General features: G+C 35.9%; 1 protein-coding gene across 4 annotated transcripts in view; it reads right to left on the minus strand.

The window, feature by feature from the left end:
- MYOM2 (myomesin 2) overlaps window positions 1-18,152 on the minus strand; it is an 82,945-nt gene that overhangs the window by 28,593 nt on the left and 36,200 nt on the right. For all 4 annotated transcript variants that reach the window (XM_021392622.1, XM_021392626.1, XM_021392624.1 and 1 more), the window contains 6 exons: window positions 16,632-16,759; window positions 13,135-13,318; window positions 9,886-10,060; window positions 8,704-8,825; window positions 5,768-5,955; window positions 3,169-3,295 (listed from right to left, as the gene is read on the minus strand). In XM_021392622.1, the coding sequence (XP_021248297.1) occupies window positions 3,169-3,295; window positions 5,768-5,955; window positions 8,704-8,825; window positions 9,886-10,060; window positions 13,135-13,318; window positions 16,632-16,759 (924 nt within the window). The remainder of the gene's footprint in view (window positions 1-3,168; window positions 3,296-5,767; window positions 5,956-8,703; window positions 8,826-9,885; window positions 10,061-13,134; window positions 13,319-16,631; window positions 16,760-18,152) is intronic.

An 18,152-nucleotide genomic window follows, 5' to 3' on the forward strand; every position in this document is an offset into this window, starting at 1 on the left:
TAAGGGCTGAGATTCAACACATATAACAGCAAGTTTTTCTCAATAGTAGATAAGTACATTTCAGAAAAGTAACATTTGAGTACATGTTACAGATCTTACAAGGTTAAATAGTAGATTTCTCATGGAAAGTCTGCAGTTTTCAAGGAAGCTAAAGCCTTCTCTTAGGGTTCTATTAAAATTCCAACCTAAATGCCCATATATCCAGGGATAATTAAATTTCCACTGGCAGATGCACCTGCTAGTAATCTAGACAATAGAAGGAAATGTGTAATGAAGTATGTTCTATTTTGAGGAGTCTGAGATCACAGATGTTTCATTTTTTTTTTAAAGTCATGTAAAATAATTCATTAGCTATCATCACTAACTCACAGAGGCTCACAGATATACCTAGGACTGGAGTTCTGCAGAACAATGAAATAATAATGGGCTCTGGGCACAGAATCCATCATTCACACTGGAATTCTTGCAAGTTTTTTTGTCCTTTCAGAGGAAACCTATCTTCTATATCAAAATGTGAAAGAATATTTTGGTGACACTGGGAGTACATTGCAGTCACTTCATATTAGTCATCAGTGTCTTCAGTCAGTCAGGGAAAAGGATTAGTCCCTTTCTCAAAGTCTTAAGTACTTATTTTTGCTATTGCTAAGCTATTGTTTAGAAATTCATCTTAGAAAAGACTTGAGAAATGTTTTATCAAGTTTGAAGATTTGGGGGTACAAGAAGGTTGTTTGTTTGTGCTATTGTTTAAGCAAGAAGAACGCAATACTCTGTTCAGCTGTATTCATAATGAGAACAATGTAATCATCTGAGGAACAGAAAGGTCAGATTATTCATTACGAAAATGAGAATCTCACTCTCTTCATTTCCTGAAAGTGCCTTTTATTTAATTTCTTTATATATCATTTAAAATGAAGGATGAAGGATAATCTTCACTGGTTTACACACTGGGCAATTTCACTGACATTTTCAAAGAACTTTAGAGAGTATAAATCACAGATCTGTTCTTTAAGGAAAACAATTGTCCCTCTGATGATGCATTTATACTAAATATTACAGAATGGCAAGAAAATGTAATTAACAGAATGGGAGTTTATGTTAGGAGATTAAACATTTTGTTATTGACAACTTTGCCATGTCATTGAACCCAGAAGTCAAGGTTTATGAAATCAGAGAAGAATTTAGCTAGAAATTGTTCAGAAGAACTCTCTTACAAGTGGTTTTGCAGAAAGGAATCTTGGCATTAAAAAGAAGAAAACCCTAAGCTTAGTATAATGATGTAATAATTTTTTAAATGACAAATAGGAAGGGATTTATAAGGGGGCAAATAATTGCAGGATGTGTGGAGTTACCACTTCTCTCTGCTTAGTACTGACAAAACTTTATTTGAAATAATATCTCCAGTTTGTGTGCTGCCACTCAAGATAGACATGAACCAGTTAGAAAAAGTTCAAAAGAGAGAAAAAATACACTTATTTAGAGATAGCAAATAAATGATCCATGTGGAAACACTGCACGGACTGTTGTTTTTCTTGTTAAGAGGAAAGCTGGGAGCCTGAAAAAGTTTTCAAAAACAAAGAAAAAACATTGAAAAGAGGAAAGGAGCAATCTCTTCTTCACATCCTCTGTAGACAGGACAAGGTGTACGATGGATTAAATTACAAAAAGAAAGATTTAGGAATATTAGAAAAACTTTTGAATTCTAAGCATAGTAAAGTTCAGAATAGATCTTGCCTACAGAGCCTGGACCTCCTTCATTGGTGAAAATCTTTAAGGATGTATTAAACAAGCCTCTGCCAACAACAACACAGGTATTTATTATCTCACTGAAGTATTTCTGGTTCTAGGCAAGAGCTACATTTTACATAGAAAGGAGAAATGAAAATTTCCAGCCTTTGTAAGTGAATTGTGCCTTTTTGATACCACTGAAGTTTTACAAAAATAATTTAGGTGTTTTGGTTTACTGACAAAAAGACTGCATGACCACTTAAGTATAAAGCAGATGTGTGTAAGTGTCTGACAGATCTTGATTACTTAAAGAGGTACTAAAATGGATCCTTAACAGCATTCCAAAACTCAGTGCTGTAAATAGAATTCCTTTTAACAACACAGCATTTTTTTTTCAGCATTTGGGGGAAAATAAGGTAGGAACATATAAAAGTGGTAGGTACCTGTATTTTCATTTTGGGCTGTACTGTGACACCCTTAGTTTAGGCAAATCAGTAACAGGTATCAGAAATAGCTTCAGCAAAATTGTTGCTCAGTGTGAGTGAGAGTGTTATAAAATAAGCACACTGGCCTTCAAAAATCCTTTCATAGTTTATTTACAGAATTCAAGCATTACTGACAGAAATCAATTCCCTTGGTATCTAACATTCAGGCACAAATTTACATGCTCACAGGGTAGCTAAAAGTTAACTTCCTTCTACTGGCTGCCCTCAACTCACAGTGTTTCTTTAACATTTTTAAGGAGTTAGCATTGTAATTAACAGTCTATAGCTATGCCTACACTGCTGAACTACAGACAACCTAAACGCCAGTTTAAGCTCTCACACACAATCATTCCTACTGTGTGGTTGTTAACACATTTGTTCTAACACCTGGCTAATAAGAATCTGTCAGGTAACACCTGGGTATGACCTGCAGTAATCACATAAATAATGGGGGCACAGTAATTAAGACTGTGAGAGTTTAGCTATAAGTTGTGAGGTATGTTGTGCTACTTTCCTTTAGGCCAAGAAACAGGTCCCTGCTAAATCTTATTTATGATCAAAATCTCAGTTTTAGAGTCTGAAACTCCAGAAATAGTTATAATAGACTCCAATTATTGTGCTAGGATGACTGTATGTTGCCCTGATGAAGAGGGTGAGATGGAGCTCATAGCCCGGAGCTAAAAAGATGATGGTAATAAAAACATACAATAAAGGTTGAGGATTTTTTGTTCTGATATGGACAGTAAATAAAGGTGATATTTAGCAAGCTAAGTAAAGATCATCCACTTCTTAGGGCATCTGCTGTCATCAGTGGAGATCCAGAGACAGCTTTTAATAGGAGATTTTGGTAGTGTGGCACGAATGAAAGAAAAGACATCAAACAGTTTTACTAGAGCACTACATGGATTGTATAAGGAGTTTATTATAAACTTAATCCATGAGAAACTAATAGACTTACCAGGTTCTGGCATAGTCCAGGCTTTACACTTAAAATGCTCGCTGGGATCTGAAGGATGACCTATTCCAACCACATTTGCAGCAGCAATTTTGAACTCATAGAAGGCATCTTCTGTCAAATCCTCTACCTTTACGGAGAAAACAAATCAATATATGAAAAGCTATGATTTATAGCATTCAAATAAGCGAAATAGTTTAAAAAAAACATTCTGCCATTGGTTAATTCATTATCAGGACTTACTGCTGTGCCTAGAGTTCTGGCAGGCTCTAATCTAGAGATTTTACTCTTAAACCAAACACGCTACAGTAATATAGGCTCTATTTCCATGTTTTCAAACACATCATCCTAGGAGTATCAACACTTAAAATGTATTGATAAGAGAGGCTGTGAAAGGTTAGAGCAAAAAGGTCCAGGGAACCCAATGAATGGCCACCAACAGATACTTAGGGAGGAGTGTTCTTCGATGAAATAGGTTCCTGTACTATTTATACATCATTCACTTAAGCAACAGTTCAAATGTTTTTTTGGTCTAGAGAGGTCATAGTGGACTGACCAGAGAAGAGAGGGAAACAACAAGAAATTAATACCTGCAGTGTGAGGGTATAACTTTGGGAAAGAGTCTCTCTTGGCAATTTTTTTCTAGCTTGTTTGTGTGTTTTTCTTAATATTATTTATCATTAAATAGTGAGGAAGTAAGCACTGGAAATGGGATGAGCAGAATCCATGCTACCTCTCTGGCTCGTAAGTGAAAGCAGACTTATTCAATGAGTCTGTCTTCACATCACCATCTCAGATTTTGAGATAAAGGCATGCAAACTATAAGGCAAGTGCTTCTCAACACCCTGAGCACCTCCTTCCTTTAGCAGACCACCTCAATACAATAAACAAGTCTTCTACACTTCAGTCCTCTTCATTACTTTATCAAAGTAATACTTAATCACTCATATATCTCAATAGAAAAGATGAAGCAGTACTTCAGATACTGAATAGTTTTAAATTTTCATGAATAAACAAACTATAGCTGTATTCTCTGGGAAAACGTGATTTAAAAAAATGATTTTAGTGTGACATTCTTTATGGGAACAAGTATATGTTGGGATGATGATGTGAGGCAGCATTAGACACAAGACCAAAGCAAACAGAGTAAGATAAGAAAAGCCATGCACTGATACAGTTTAGACAGAATTTCCTGACAATAAAGAGCAAAATACTGTAATTTACAAGAAACAACAACAACTCAGCCAGTAAATATGACTTTGAAATCCCAGGTTATTAAGGAAAGAATATTTGTGGGTTCCCATAGAATTATTTAATCACAGTTACACTTCAGTGATTTTCTGGTGCTGTACTATGTATCTTAGGGCTTTGTCTGATTGCAGTGTCATAAAATATTCTGGGCTACTAAAAGCTGTCTTACTTTTATTTCCCTTAAGTATTTCTGATTCCAGTCCACAAAAATAATGTATGAAGATGCACCTTCAGGTACAAATCCCACTATTAGCAGGATGGAGACATATCAAATTAAACTCTGAATGTTTTCCCTTAATTTACATTACTTGTATGTCTACAAATGTGCTAAAAATTGAAAATATCTGAACAGCATTGCTTAGCACTGCCATGTCTAGCCTATCTGATCTACCCTTTTTTATTTCTCACTATCCATTCTCCGTCTGCTGTGTCAGAGATGACAGTTATAAACACAATCACAAGTATATATGCACTTGAGTATTGCTGACTGCCTTCTATGCATGAAACATTCTTTCTGAGTTCACCTGCAGTGTTTTTTACTTTAGTGTCAAATTTTTCCTAAAGACTGCTTCCTTGGCAGACAATTTGCTGGTTTGCAGAGATAATTTCAAGAATTATTTGGAGAAAAAAAATCTGATTCTTTAATAAGCATCATATTGATTAATTACTTGCTATATCCTATCTTCCTAATCTTTCCTCATGCAAGTTAACTAGGAATTTCTTCTGTTAATGCACTGAATAAATTATAGGAGCTACCAGATGTAATTTATCTCAAAACTAAAATTACTGATCTGGTACACTGGAAAGGAGGATGTTAGACATAGTGGTAGGTTTATTAATATACTCCTATTTCCAGGTGCAGGCAAAAGTTGAGAGAAAGAACAGGGGTCATTACATTTGTTTTCAGACCATCTCCATTTCATTTTCAAGTCCCCAGTTCTACAGACAGCGTGATCATCTGTCCTACTAAATGCTGCCATCCTTTCTCTGGATGTTACTACAGCGGTGATACACATGATACTCATTAGTGAAAACTGTATTCAATTTTATGAAGCATTCAACAGCTGATCTTGTCCTTTGTGAGAAATATGCTTGGCAAATTTTTCTTCAAAATTTCCTCATCTAAATGACCATATAGGTCTTTCAGGTTCACAGCAATGGATGATGCTGATTTCCTATATCTCTTCTCTAGCTTTTATGCTTGTTACACTCCCAAATACACAGCAGGATGGTCTGTTTGTATTGTAGTAAATAAATTTAAATAATTTATCTACATAAAAGTAGAACTCTGCCAAGAGCAAAGAAATAGTACAAACCAAGTCCAGAAAGTTAAGGATTAAAAAGTACCAACCGTATAAATTGTCCGGCTAATGAGGGAAGAATTGACTTCATGCCAGTTTTTATGGTTAGCTTCCCGTTTATCAATGTAATAACCAAGGACTGGGGAACCTCCACTGTACTTTGGTGCTTTCCAGCCAAGGGTCATTGAATGACCATCACAGTTCAGAAGCGTGATGCCATGAGGATACGATGGGCAAGCTATAAGAAAATAATTAAAATTAATTTTGTCTCCAAACATAAACATGGAAACTCCTGTATGAAACATCTGCATATTGTCCTGCCCTCTCAGGAGGTGGTAAGAAGAAATAGATTAAGATCTTCAGTATGGAAATGGTAATGCCAGCAAAAGTGTCTCCAGACTAAATATTATACTAGATGATTATGCTAAGTTAGATATTATGAAAAATTTCATCCCTTAAAGAGTGGTGAGGCATTGGAATAGGCTGCCCAAGGAAGTGGTGGAGTCACTGCATCTGGAGGTGTTTAAGAAACATGTAGATGTGGCACTTAGGGACAGGGTTTAGTGGGCATGGTGGAGAGGGTTGACATCTGGACTAGATAATCTTAGAGGTCTTTTCCAGCCTATGATTCTATGATAAGATTGAAATGGCTCAGAAGACATCTTCCTGCCAAGAGCCAAATAAGCTGTTAAGTACTTTTGGAATACTTTAACAATCATTCAGTAGGAAGAAAAAAGGCTATGAAATTGATCAAAATGAAGTCATCAGATTGTCTAATCTATGGCTATCATGGCTTTTCTTCCTATCCCGATATTATATGCCTACTTCAGACTAACAGTAATATTTGGCCTTTAAAGAATAGAAAATGTTTAGACTTTAATAAGTTAGTCTATGCTGGGACTAACTTCATGAGTTTATTTTCACCTGTGACAGAAGCAGGCAGCTTCCTATGAAAGAAAATATGTTTTCCTGAGATGTTTTTTTGATCTGTCTTACTAGTAAACACTCTTTCTAGCAAGCGTCATTTTCTGTTTGCCATCTATATATGAAAGTTTCCAAGAAGACATCCTTTTCTTGCCCTATTGTACAATAGTCAAGACAGGTCTTAACTTTTCAGTTGTATTGCTAATATTACTTGGGACAATGTGACTTACTTCACTTAGAAGACAATATGTTGATACAGACATTAATACAGACCCTGATCTTGTACCTGTGCTAGTGATCAGAATGAAAACAGATAGCAATCAGCAGAAATGGTCTTTTTATCCTTTTTTTCAAATATGGTGAGACACTCAGAGGCCATAAAACATGACCTTTGCAATTACTACGACTTCTCTGTAACTAAGAACGAATATAACAAACTCCTATAATAATCATTAAAATAATATTATAGGAAGATTCTTTCCATGCAAAGGTACAAGGGCTGCTCTGAAAGTAATGCCTCCTATTTTATTATGTTGGCCCATGACATCAGAAGCAGATGTTGGTGGTATGACAGTAGAGATTGAACCTTCCCACCAGTATTCCATTTTGCTGCCATGCGACAGATGACAGCAGAGGGGCAGTGTGACAAAATGGTTTCTCACACGGAAGTCTACAGTGTGGAAAGCAAAGATCTATAATCTAATTCCTCCATGCAGAAAAATTGCACACACAGACATTCATCAACACTAGCTGAACATTTCTGGAGAGATAACAGTGGATGTGAGCACAGTGTGGCAGTGGGTGATGCGTTTCAGCAGTGGTGACAGCAACAGTGGGTCACCTGTGCTGGTACAGATTTTTACAAGTGTGACATACAGACTCTTGTGCAAGGCTGGTGAAAATGCATAGCTAATGGTGATGAATATGCTTAAAAATAGTGTTTTGTAGCTTCTCAGCTATTTGATCTATCAAACAGTGTTATTGTGCTCTTTGTATTTATTGAATTTTCCATGGAAATAAATAGGAGGCATTACTTTCGTAGTGACCTATGTGAGTACCTTATAAATAGTTGAGCTAAATTTCTTCTAAGACAACTGAAATGGATTAAAGCCATTCACATCCTATAAGTTTTTGTAAGGTCCATTTGCTCTGTGTTTGGTGACATACTCCATGCAACTCTCATTTTCAAAACATACAGTGACAAAATAAAAGGTGAGGATGCATTTATGAAATATAAGTGACAGACATAAACAAGTTTGTGTCCCACCTACCCATATGAGACACACTTCGTCCTAAAAAAATTCAAGAGTAGGTTTGTCAGTAACATCTCATGCAAAGTTAGGAAAGCATCTTTAATACTTGTTCTGAATTGTAAAACTTTTAGAGTATTATTTTTGACAAGGATACTTGTTGGTCTTCTCTAAGAAGTGCAGGCCATTTGGCTGGGGAGAAGTTGTTCCATTTCAAGTATTTCAGTAAGAAACTTAAACTGTGCAGAAATGAAAATTGCCCAGATCTGTATATTTTATGTTCTAAATATTTTTTCAGCCCTCCACTCACCATGTATCATTCCTACTGAAAGTAGAACCATTGTTTGTTCTCACACAGGAATTTTGCTTGAAGGGTACAAAAGGAAGTAGTCTGCTTTCTGACCTTGTACAGCCAAAGGCAATTTTCTGTTTAGTCCAGTCACATAGTAATAAAGTTTTCCAAAACTCTTCTAAATTGAGCAGATTCCATTTTAAACTGATTTACATCACTCCAAGTCACCCAGAATCTACTGTCTAATATCAACAAGATTTACAGTTTCTTTCTTATAGCTGCGGAACTGCAGGAATCCTGGGCATTATAATGAATCTGACCCAATATTTCTAAGACTGTATGAATAACTTTTGTTTTTAATATCATGTTTGCTTTGTACAACAGCCACATCGCAGAGCATAAACTTCTGTGAGGAGATGTGTTCAATGGCTACAAAATATACTGTTATGGTAAATGAGCTGGTTGTTGAATGTAACTCATTAAAGAAACAAGAAGCTGAGTTGCACAGAATTGTACTTACTTAGGGCTGCTTGTACTTTTATAGCCTCTGACTCCTGTGAGTTTTCACTGAATCCTACAGCATTCACAGCTTTCACACGGAAGATGTACTGTTCACCAGTTTCCAAGCCATGAACAACAAATCTGCATTAAAAAAAAAAAAATAGCATCACATTTTTTTAATGTATCTTATAAATAACATTCTGTGCTGTAACATGAAATCTTGGCAACAATGAATTCAACTTCATGAACACTTCACAAAGGAAAACATTTCCAGGAGGGAAACTGAAATATAATTATACGATTCAATACAACATATTTGGATGTGACACTGGAAAAAAAAAATGGCACAGGACTCATATTGAATTGCTAGTGCTGATCTACTTGGTAGAATCATGCCAACTGTTGTATATTTCATGTGAGGATTGGCTTGCCAAATTCTAATCTATTCTTGGAAGACACTATAGTTTTCATTTCATTTTCATAGAAACCATCCAAAGAAGCTTTTATTTATGTTCTGAGGTTCTGGGCAATTACGGTAGCATTAGGATAGTCAAAACTATCGCAGTGCAGGATGGGTTCACTATTGAACAAATAAAATATTGTCTTTTTTTTTTTTTTCTGCTGTCCCTACCCTTTTGACCAACAGTTAGTCTTCTACCTTTTCTCTGATAAAATTGCTTTGAACAAACTGCTTGATCAAAGGATTCAGCAAGAATTCAAAGTCACTCAAAAATAATTAGTAGCTGAAAAAATATACAAAACAATATGATGTGCTTGTTATATACCCATAAGAAAATATACCTTACACATCTCCTAGGAGAAAAAAGCTGGAAAGCTTCTGAGTCCCTTTTTTTTCCTCATACTTTTTCTCATGCACATCAGGTCAGTTCACTTTATAACATAACTGAGACTTTAAGACTTTTGCGCTTTCTCATGCCCAAGACATTCAGAATCATGCCTCTAGAACCTTATTTTATGATTAATCAAATAGACAAAAAATGCTTCCCATTTAGATAGAATGGTGGACAGGGGCAGGAAGAGTTTGCCCAGCAAAGTTTAGCTCAGAATCTGCAGACCATTTTTTTACTCACACTCATTCAGCATTCACATCCTATGAGAACACCATTGCTTAGAAGTTAAACTGAATTAAAACTAACTACAGTTTTTAAATCTCAGCAAAATCCAGAAGTATTCTCAATACCTGCTGTATTTAATAGGTTTGTGGTTAGCAGGTTCCCATTGATTTGATCCCACCACAGAATAGTCAATGTAGTAGCCGTACAAATTCTCTTCATGTTTTGGTTTATCCCATTGGACTACAACTGATGTTTTCGTATTCCTTGTGGCCACTACGCGACCAGGCGCTGATGGGACAACTAAGAAAAAGAGAAAAATATGTATTATTATGAAACACATAAAAATAAAGATAAGTGAAAGTAAACTCAGTGCTGTACACTTACACAACATTTAATTTCTTTGGCTTTGTTTCTTCCTGCTATGTTATTTTTACTATATGATTTATATTTTATTATGATTTATATTTTATTATATTTATTTTACTGTAAAGTTACTTGTCTTATATATACTAATGTATATAAAGGCATACAGGTATGAAAATGCTCTCTCAAGTATTCTCCCTCAAATAAGATGCTTATATGTAGTTCCTGTAACACTGTTGCATCAACAAAAAATGCTTATTAACTATAAATGTATAATAACACAAGAGTTAGGAAATACTGCTTTCCAGTCAACTATTGATGACCACAGTTAAGAAAAAGCCACAACTCAGGACATCTTTATGCATATGTTTGAATGCTAATTGTTCAGCTAAACTTAGCTAGGTGGATTTCACAGAAGCATGGAAATGTTGGTTGGAAGGGATATTGGGGGTCATCCATTCCATCCTATCACCTGGTGGAACTATCACTAACACTAAGCCAGATCAGTCATGGATTTGTCTGAATCTTGAAAGCTTCTAACAATGGAGATTTCTTGAATAACTTGTTCCAGTATTGTACTATTGCACCTTTTTCACCAAGAAAGCACTGTCCAGCCTTAATCTTTTATGCTACAGTTTATGACTGTTTATGTCCTGAACTCCATGATCAACCTCCACAGCTCTAAGCAGAAGTGAATAAAGCATTCTTCCATATGTTTTCTACAGTCTTCTTAAAGGAGCATAGCACACAGGTCGTTTTACACGTAATGAAAGTTCACTGTTGATTTGTATTCATCCAAACAACTTGAATATGCATAGATTGAAAAGAAACATCTAAATGGGAACATAATGACTTAGTGACAGCCAGCCCAGTCTGTACACCACAACATATTTATCCAAGCTTTCGTAACATAAGGAACAGTGTCAGCCCTTCATCATAGGTTGAGAGGAATCCAGCACTCATTTTTCTAAAGCATTTACTTTCCTCAAATTGTTGTACTCCAAAGAACCAGAGCTGAAGAAAGGAACATGAAATAAAAGAAATGCAATCTTTTTTTTTTAACAGTATAGTACTGTGTAAATATTTTTTTTAATTCTGTGTCTAAAATATTCTCCTATGAAAAAAGGTTGAGGGAGTTGTTTTTTGTTTGTTTAGCCTGGAGAAGAGAAAGCTTCAGGGAGAGCACATTGCAGCCTTTCAGTACTCGTGGGGAGCTTATAAAAAAGATGGAGACTGATGTTCTACGCTATATGATAGTAATAGGACAAGGGAGAATGGCTTTAAACTAGAAGAGGAGAGATTTAAATTAGACGTTGTGAGGAAATTCTTTACTCAGGTGGTGGTGAAGCGGTGGCATACATTGCCCTGAGAAGTTGTGGATGCCCCATCCCTGGAGGCATTCAAGGCTATGTCGGATGGTGCCCTGGGCAGCCTGATCTGGTAGGTGGAGACCCTGCCCATGGCAGGGAGTTGGAACTGGATCAGCTTTAAGGTCCCTTCTAACCAATGCCGTTCTATGATTCCATGTCTGTTTGAACAATTGAACTGAACCTCAGATCAGTGGCAGAGTATTGAGAATAATTAATCTCACCCAAACATAAATACTACATGGCTGGTCAGCCAATTTATCCTTTAGGCTCCCCTCGCTACCATGAGAGAGAAATCCGGAGCACCTACATAGATGCCTACATAAAGATACTTAAATTTAGATGTCAATCTCAAATGCAATCCACTTTTACTGCTCAATTCAATTGTGTCATTTTAGATGGCCTAGCATACCCCTTATACCCTCTAGTTTTTACTCAAGAGAAAAAGCCAGCCCATAACCTGTATGTAATGTTTAGCAGTCCCATGAACTTGTCTCAGCTACCCTTAGGAATGCTGAGTAGTGCTGTGTGCCAGAAACTAAATGAAATCATGTGTATCTGATGAATTTTAGCTCAGGTGGTTAACTCCATCTCTGAAAGTGCTCCTGCAGTTTCTCTTTAAAATAAAATCCTGTGCTTTCTGCTTTCAACTATAATGATGATTTATTCAGAACTTCTTGTGTTAACTCCTAAGGGGTAGCCTATTTATTATTATTTCCTACCTTAGGGAATGTTGAACAGCTTAAATACTTTTTATTCATTAATGAAATATCAAATCAAGAATAGATAAAAGCAAAAGATGTTTTTATTTCATTTTGTATAGTAAGAGATCAAGCTAAAGGCAGTGGGCTGCTTTTTAAAAATTATGGTAAATGTTAAAAAGGCTACATCTATCAACATTTATTGCACTGTGGTATATCAGATACTGTAATAACTATTTCAACTTCTAGCAAGCGTACTAACAAGTTATGTTCTCTGAAGGTGACAGCTGTCAATACATGAGGCTGTTGTATTTAACCTTTGCTAAACTGCAAGAGTAGACCAAATATTTAAGAAACAAGAGGAATAACTACTTCCTATTTTCACTTGTGTGGTTGAATGTGGCCCCAAAATACACACTTGGTTTTCATGTGGAATGTTACCATTGACTATGAAGATTTATCTTCCCCAATCACTGAAATCTACTCATCTGCATGCCATGGGAATTTCGCACCAGTAGTAATGTGCAACTTAGAATACTAGCAAAGAAAGGAAAGGCTACCTTACCTAGCTGAAACTGTAGGAAATTAAGTAGTATATAATTTCCTGAGCCAGAAAATATAATTATCTAAGTTAGTGATTAACCCATGTTATCTTTTGACAAGTCACATATGTAGAGCACTGTGAGGAATGACTAACTAAAATTCACTTAACTTTTTAGCAACTATTGTTCCAAGTAAGAAGATTTGTGATCATTATGAAAATTTTGGAATGTTTCCAAAATTTAACAACTTGGTCTTTTTAAAATTCTGCAGTATTGAACACAAATGAATTTGATTACTGTTATTGTAATTAGATTAATCTAATTACAATGTTAGTTGTCTCTTTATATTTTGTACAATATCAATTGTATTTAATATTAATGTGTTACAATTAATGCCTTACCAACAGTATCTTGAGGTTGAATAGGTTCTGTGATTTCAGATGGATCACTGATGCCATGCTTGTTTGCTGACAAGACTCGGAAGACATATGGTTTTCCTTCTGCAAGGTCAAACACTGCATAGCGAGGAGATTTTACAGCAACCTGTGCATTGACTCTTTGCCAGCTTCCACTGCCAACCATGGACTGGAAAAAAAAAAAAAAAAAAAAAAAAAGAAATAAAAAAGCTGCAAATCACTTCTGGGAACTGTCAAAAATAAACATATTGCTATATTGCATCCTGCCATGAATTTGTTCATGAACTAAATAGGGGATGATTATTCTCAAATGCCTGGCTTTAGCATATGCAAATTCTCATAACTTAGGCATTCAATTACTCTGCAACAAAGGCTTGAGTACTTCATTTTCTCCTTCTGTCTAGACTTCAGTATATGCACTCTTGTACATACAGCTAACCTTCATTTAGGGCCATGACTGTCACCTATGATTGGTCCCAAAAGATTGGTCCCAAAGGCCTCATGCTCCATAAAATTTACTTGAACACCCAAAGGTTTAGTATAATCTGGATTAAGCAGAAAAGTATGGTGTGGTGTGAAATTACTTTACTCACTGCCACATCTTTACATACTCTCTTTAGAAAGGTCACTTCCCTAAAACCATTCATCAAATGAAATAAATACTTTTGAATACTCTCTCTTATACTGTTTTTGGTATAGTAGCTGAGCCAATTAGTATTATAATCACACATAGAAGAGAGCCAGCAAACCAGCACTCTCATAAAGTTCTGCAGTCCATTAGATTCCCCAGGTAATCTGTTGACCCAGAACAACGATTAATTATGTTGTAGTTCAGCACTTTTAGTAAAACACAAGTGCCCAGTAAATAGCAAAAATAAATTGCCTTCCAACACAGAAATGTGGATAAAAATTAAATTTTCAAGCAGTGAGTCCAAGAATAAAACCTGATAGACTGCAGACTTCTCACAGAAGGGATAATGTTTCATGGGTCCTTGGAAACTACCCTGTACATTATGAGGCTTACGATAGGTAAATAACAAAACAAGTAAACATCTGGAGCCCATGTATCAAGATCTTTTTTATATAGATACTGAATTCATCTACTGTTCTCAACAGTAAAACAAAAACATAACATTTTCTTCTTTAATTAGATGGAAAATCTGAACTTTTTTTTTTTTATTTTACCTTTTGGTATGAAAAACATTAATTGTTGCAATTCAGTTTCACATAGGAAAGAATCGACATCATATTTTACTCTGTAATTTGATTCAATTTATGTGTTAAAAACTCTTTGAGGCAACGTTGCTATACAGCATGGAGAATTCACTTTCAATTTGTGTTTCTTGAGGCCTTTAAAAACTCCTTTTGTTCCTCAGGACTGATATTTCTTTATTGGAAATTAATTAGAAATGGTGGTTTCCTAAATTAACAAATGACTGTGCAAAGCAAAAAGAAAAAATAAACTTATGTACTGATTGTGCTATTCAGATATGTAAGTTATTTATATGCCAAAGAATTTTACAGTCAGGTATTAATCAGAGTAATGAACCTTTTTTCCTAATAATAATAACCTTTTAGTCTTCATTCTCAGTTTCTCTCAGTAAGTTTGGCATTTAATTAAGACTCACTTGTTCCTCATTGCCACTGCTATACAGAGTTTCTGAAGCTATCTAAAGCCCTTCCTGTAAAAAAAGACAGATATCTGTATTTTCTAATTCACGATTATACTGAAAATCAACTAAATCTCAGTGTCCACTCAATAGAAATTTACGTCTGATCCTTTCATCTTGATGAGTTTTGAATATTCTGGAAACAAGTAGGTATTTTCAGGCCACACCTCATCCAAGTTGTTATTTAATATAGACAGAGTTCCAGATTCTCTTTCATTGCTACAGAAAAGTGCAGGTAACTAGCTCATATTATAGGCAGCAAAAATTAAGATAAATCCCATACTTGCTGTCAGATTGTGATTGAAAGCATGCTCCTGATAATGAGTGTTTGGTGTTTGGGTTTTTGTTGTTTTTTTTTTTGGTTTGGTTTGGTTTGGTTTGGTTGGTTGGTTGGTTGTTTTTTTCCTGGAAACCACAGTCAGCAACCAAAAGTTACCTTTCAGTTGAGGTATGAATACAGAACAAAGACATAATTCAAAATTATTAGTTTAGTTTGCATTAAATTTATATGTAAGAGCAGATATTTACATCCAGGAATAAGTACAAAGAAGAAATGACATGATATTTTGTCGCATAAAGAGAAAACAAAATACTTCTTTCCATGGAATTTGCCATCAGTTTTCCTGAATGTGAAAAGCAGAAGGGGAGAAATCATAAACCTACTTTGTGGGAAATCTTGTGAGTGGGCTTCACGTTGCAGCACCCCGCTGGTAATGGATGCTGATAAAGTAGAGATGAAGGGCTTTGGAAGTGAAGATTTCAAAGTGATTTAGAAGAGGAAGGCAAGATGAGATGCTGCAAAACGTGGGGAAATACCCACAGAATGATAGGCTAAGAAATGAACTTCAAAGGAATGTGCTGAACAGTTGTGAAAAGAAAAAACTTGCACAGTAAGGTCCTAAGAAAATGCTGTCACAATATTTAAGATGGAAACTGAATGTGTGGCAGTTTTATGGATGGTTTCACTTTTTGTGGATCACTAAGAAGAGACATATGCTAGAGACATCATTCATAAAAACTAAATATAGCTTGGCGTGTAGGAGTTTTAGAGGTCGGGTGTGAGGCCCAATTTACTTACTGATGTGATGGCAAAACGTTGCAAGAAGGAAAGACTACAACCTCTGGCTGTATTTCAACATGCTTAATTTAGATACCTGGCGTGAGGACAGAGATATCTAAATCTTTGTACCCTGCAAGGGAGAACAAACTTCTCCTACTGTGATCACCAAAGTTGCCTATCAAGTCCAAGGGAAGAGGAAGGCAGCCATGAAGACTGATAGGCAATGGTGAATCTGAGAGAGACATCTGCCTCTCTACTGGCCATATAGAGAATGAACTGGAAATGTTCGGTTATAGCAAAGGGTGCATGCAGTAAGCCTGCAAAAAAGAAAAGTGAGCATCAAGTTATGACTCACTGTTTATTCCTTGCTTTTTTGCAGGACTAGCATAACGTCCCCTTTAATACAGGCAAGGTGCAAACTGGCAGTCTTGTCTGTAGGGATATGAAATCTAAGATGGGTTTTTTTCCATTAAACTGCTACCTTACACATGTAGTTTGTTCTCATTTTAGACAGCAGTAAGCAAATTGCAGAGAGGTAACCTTTTCCCCAAACCTTGAATTTCAATATTCATTAAATCATGTAATGAGACATTTGATTGTCCATGCCTCTCTAACATCCCACTGCCAAATCCTGAGAGACTTCAGAAAGTGCTAGTTTTATTGTTCATTCTGCAGCTCTAAAAATTAGATGAATATAACTGCATGTGGCAGTGAAACCCCTCATAGTCAAATGCCTCTGTACAGTACAGTACCTTCTCAATGAAATACGTCAGTGGCTCCCTGCCACGGGGAACAGGTGGATCCCAGCTGAGCACAACATATGTTTTGCTGATTTCTGAAGCATGTACATTGGTGGGAGGGCCTGGAATCTGAATATCGCCTGGAAGAGTAATAAGCATAGCAAGTGTTAAACAGTAGATTAACCTCAGAGTCAGCTCACGCTACAGCTCATCTTTCTGACCTCCCACCCTGCAGCACAATCTCAGCTATGATATCATCCTTGCAGTCCACTTGCTCACTTCAATTCCATTTTGAGGAACTGAGTTGGTTATTTACTTTTTCAGTAAAAGTTAAATATGTGTCTGACAAGCTGTGCATTTGTCACACATTTTTTTTCTCTTTGATCACATTTGAATTACTTTTATCTGCTGGGCAGAATGCCTTGGAAAAATCTCCTCATATATGCAAATAAGATATATTTTTTGATCAAAGACAGAAGCCCAATGTGTTAAATATAAGAACTTAATCTAGAGGATATCTACAAAAGAAGAAGGAGAGACACAGCTTAAAACAAAGTGGAAAGCAGGAAAGGAAAGAGAACTCATTAGGATATAATGTGAAGGTATTACCAGCCAGTCTAAAGCATTTCTAAAAACTGTAGAGTCCTTTGGTGACTCCACCAGTTGGAGAGGCCTAACCAAATCCCTCTCTGTTCTTGGTCTGCAGGCCTACCAGGAAGGTAAGGCAGAACCTGCATGCCCAGTTCTAGGCCAAAGGAATTCAGCATGGCTCTTCACGTCCACTATCACCCTCCACAGCATGAGAAGAAGCCAGTTTCCATGCCAGTGGGATTACAAAGCTGTAAACCTCAGACCTATGAAGGAACGCTTCAGACATAGCAACACAGCTCTGAATGAAGCTTCCTCTTGATAACAGCTCAGAAATAACAATTCAGCAAATACCTGCAAATATTTTATTCGTCTATGTCTTACAATTGAGAAAATAAAAATTTTTGTTGTGTTAAGGTCAGTTTACTCATTTCTCATACAAGCAGGGAGCATATATACCCTAAATTTTCAGATTTTGACAGTAAAAAAGAGAAACATGTTTTAATAGTAATCTTTAAATTGTGGAAACAATGTTGCATTTATAAACATCTCTAGAACCCATATGGCTTGCGATGAAAAAAAAAAAGTTATTTCATTGTACACATCTTCCAGTCAAAACCAGACCTTTTCAAAGTAAACTGACATAACCCAAGAATGTGTTCTTTCTTAGTGTTTTCTAATATTTGCTTTCCTACAGATGCTCTTTTCCTTTAAGAAAGGCACATGAATCAGATGAGTCTTAGAAAAAAATTGCTGACTTGATGTCAAGAAAACAATTTTTAAGCACTAAAAATAACCATTTGCAAAACGAGTGTAGTCAAATCTCTTCCAATTAGTTTTACATAACTAAACATATTTTTTTACATTCTTGAAAAAAACAAAGCTGACAGTTTCTAATGATGTAACATGATGATACAGCTCACTTTCTCAGAACAAGAGGTCACC

Source organism: Numida meleagris, chromosome 3 (assembly GCF_002078875.1).
Source record: "Numida meleagris isolate 19003 breed g44 Domestic line chromosome 3, NumMel1.0, whole genome shotgun sequence".
NCBI lineage: Eukaryota > Metazoa > Chordata > Aves > Galliformes > Numididae > Numida > Numida meleagris.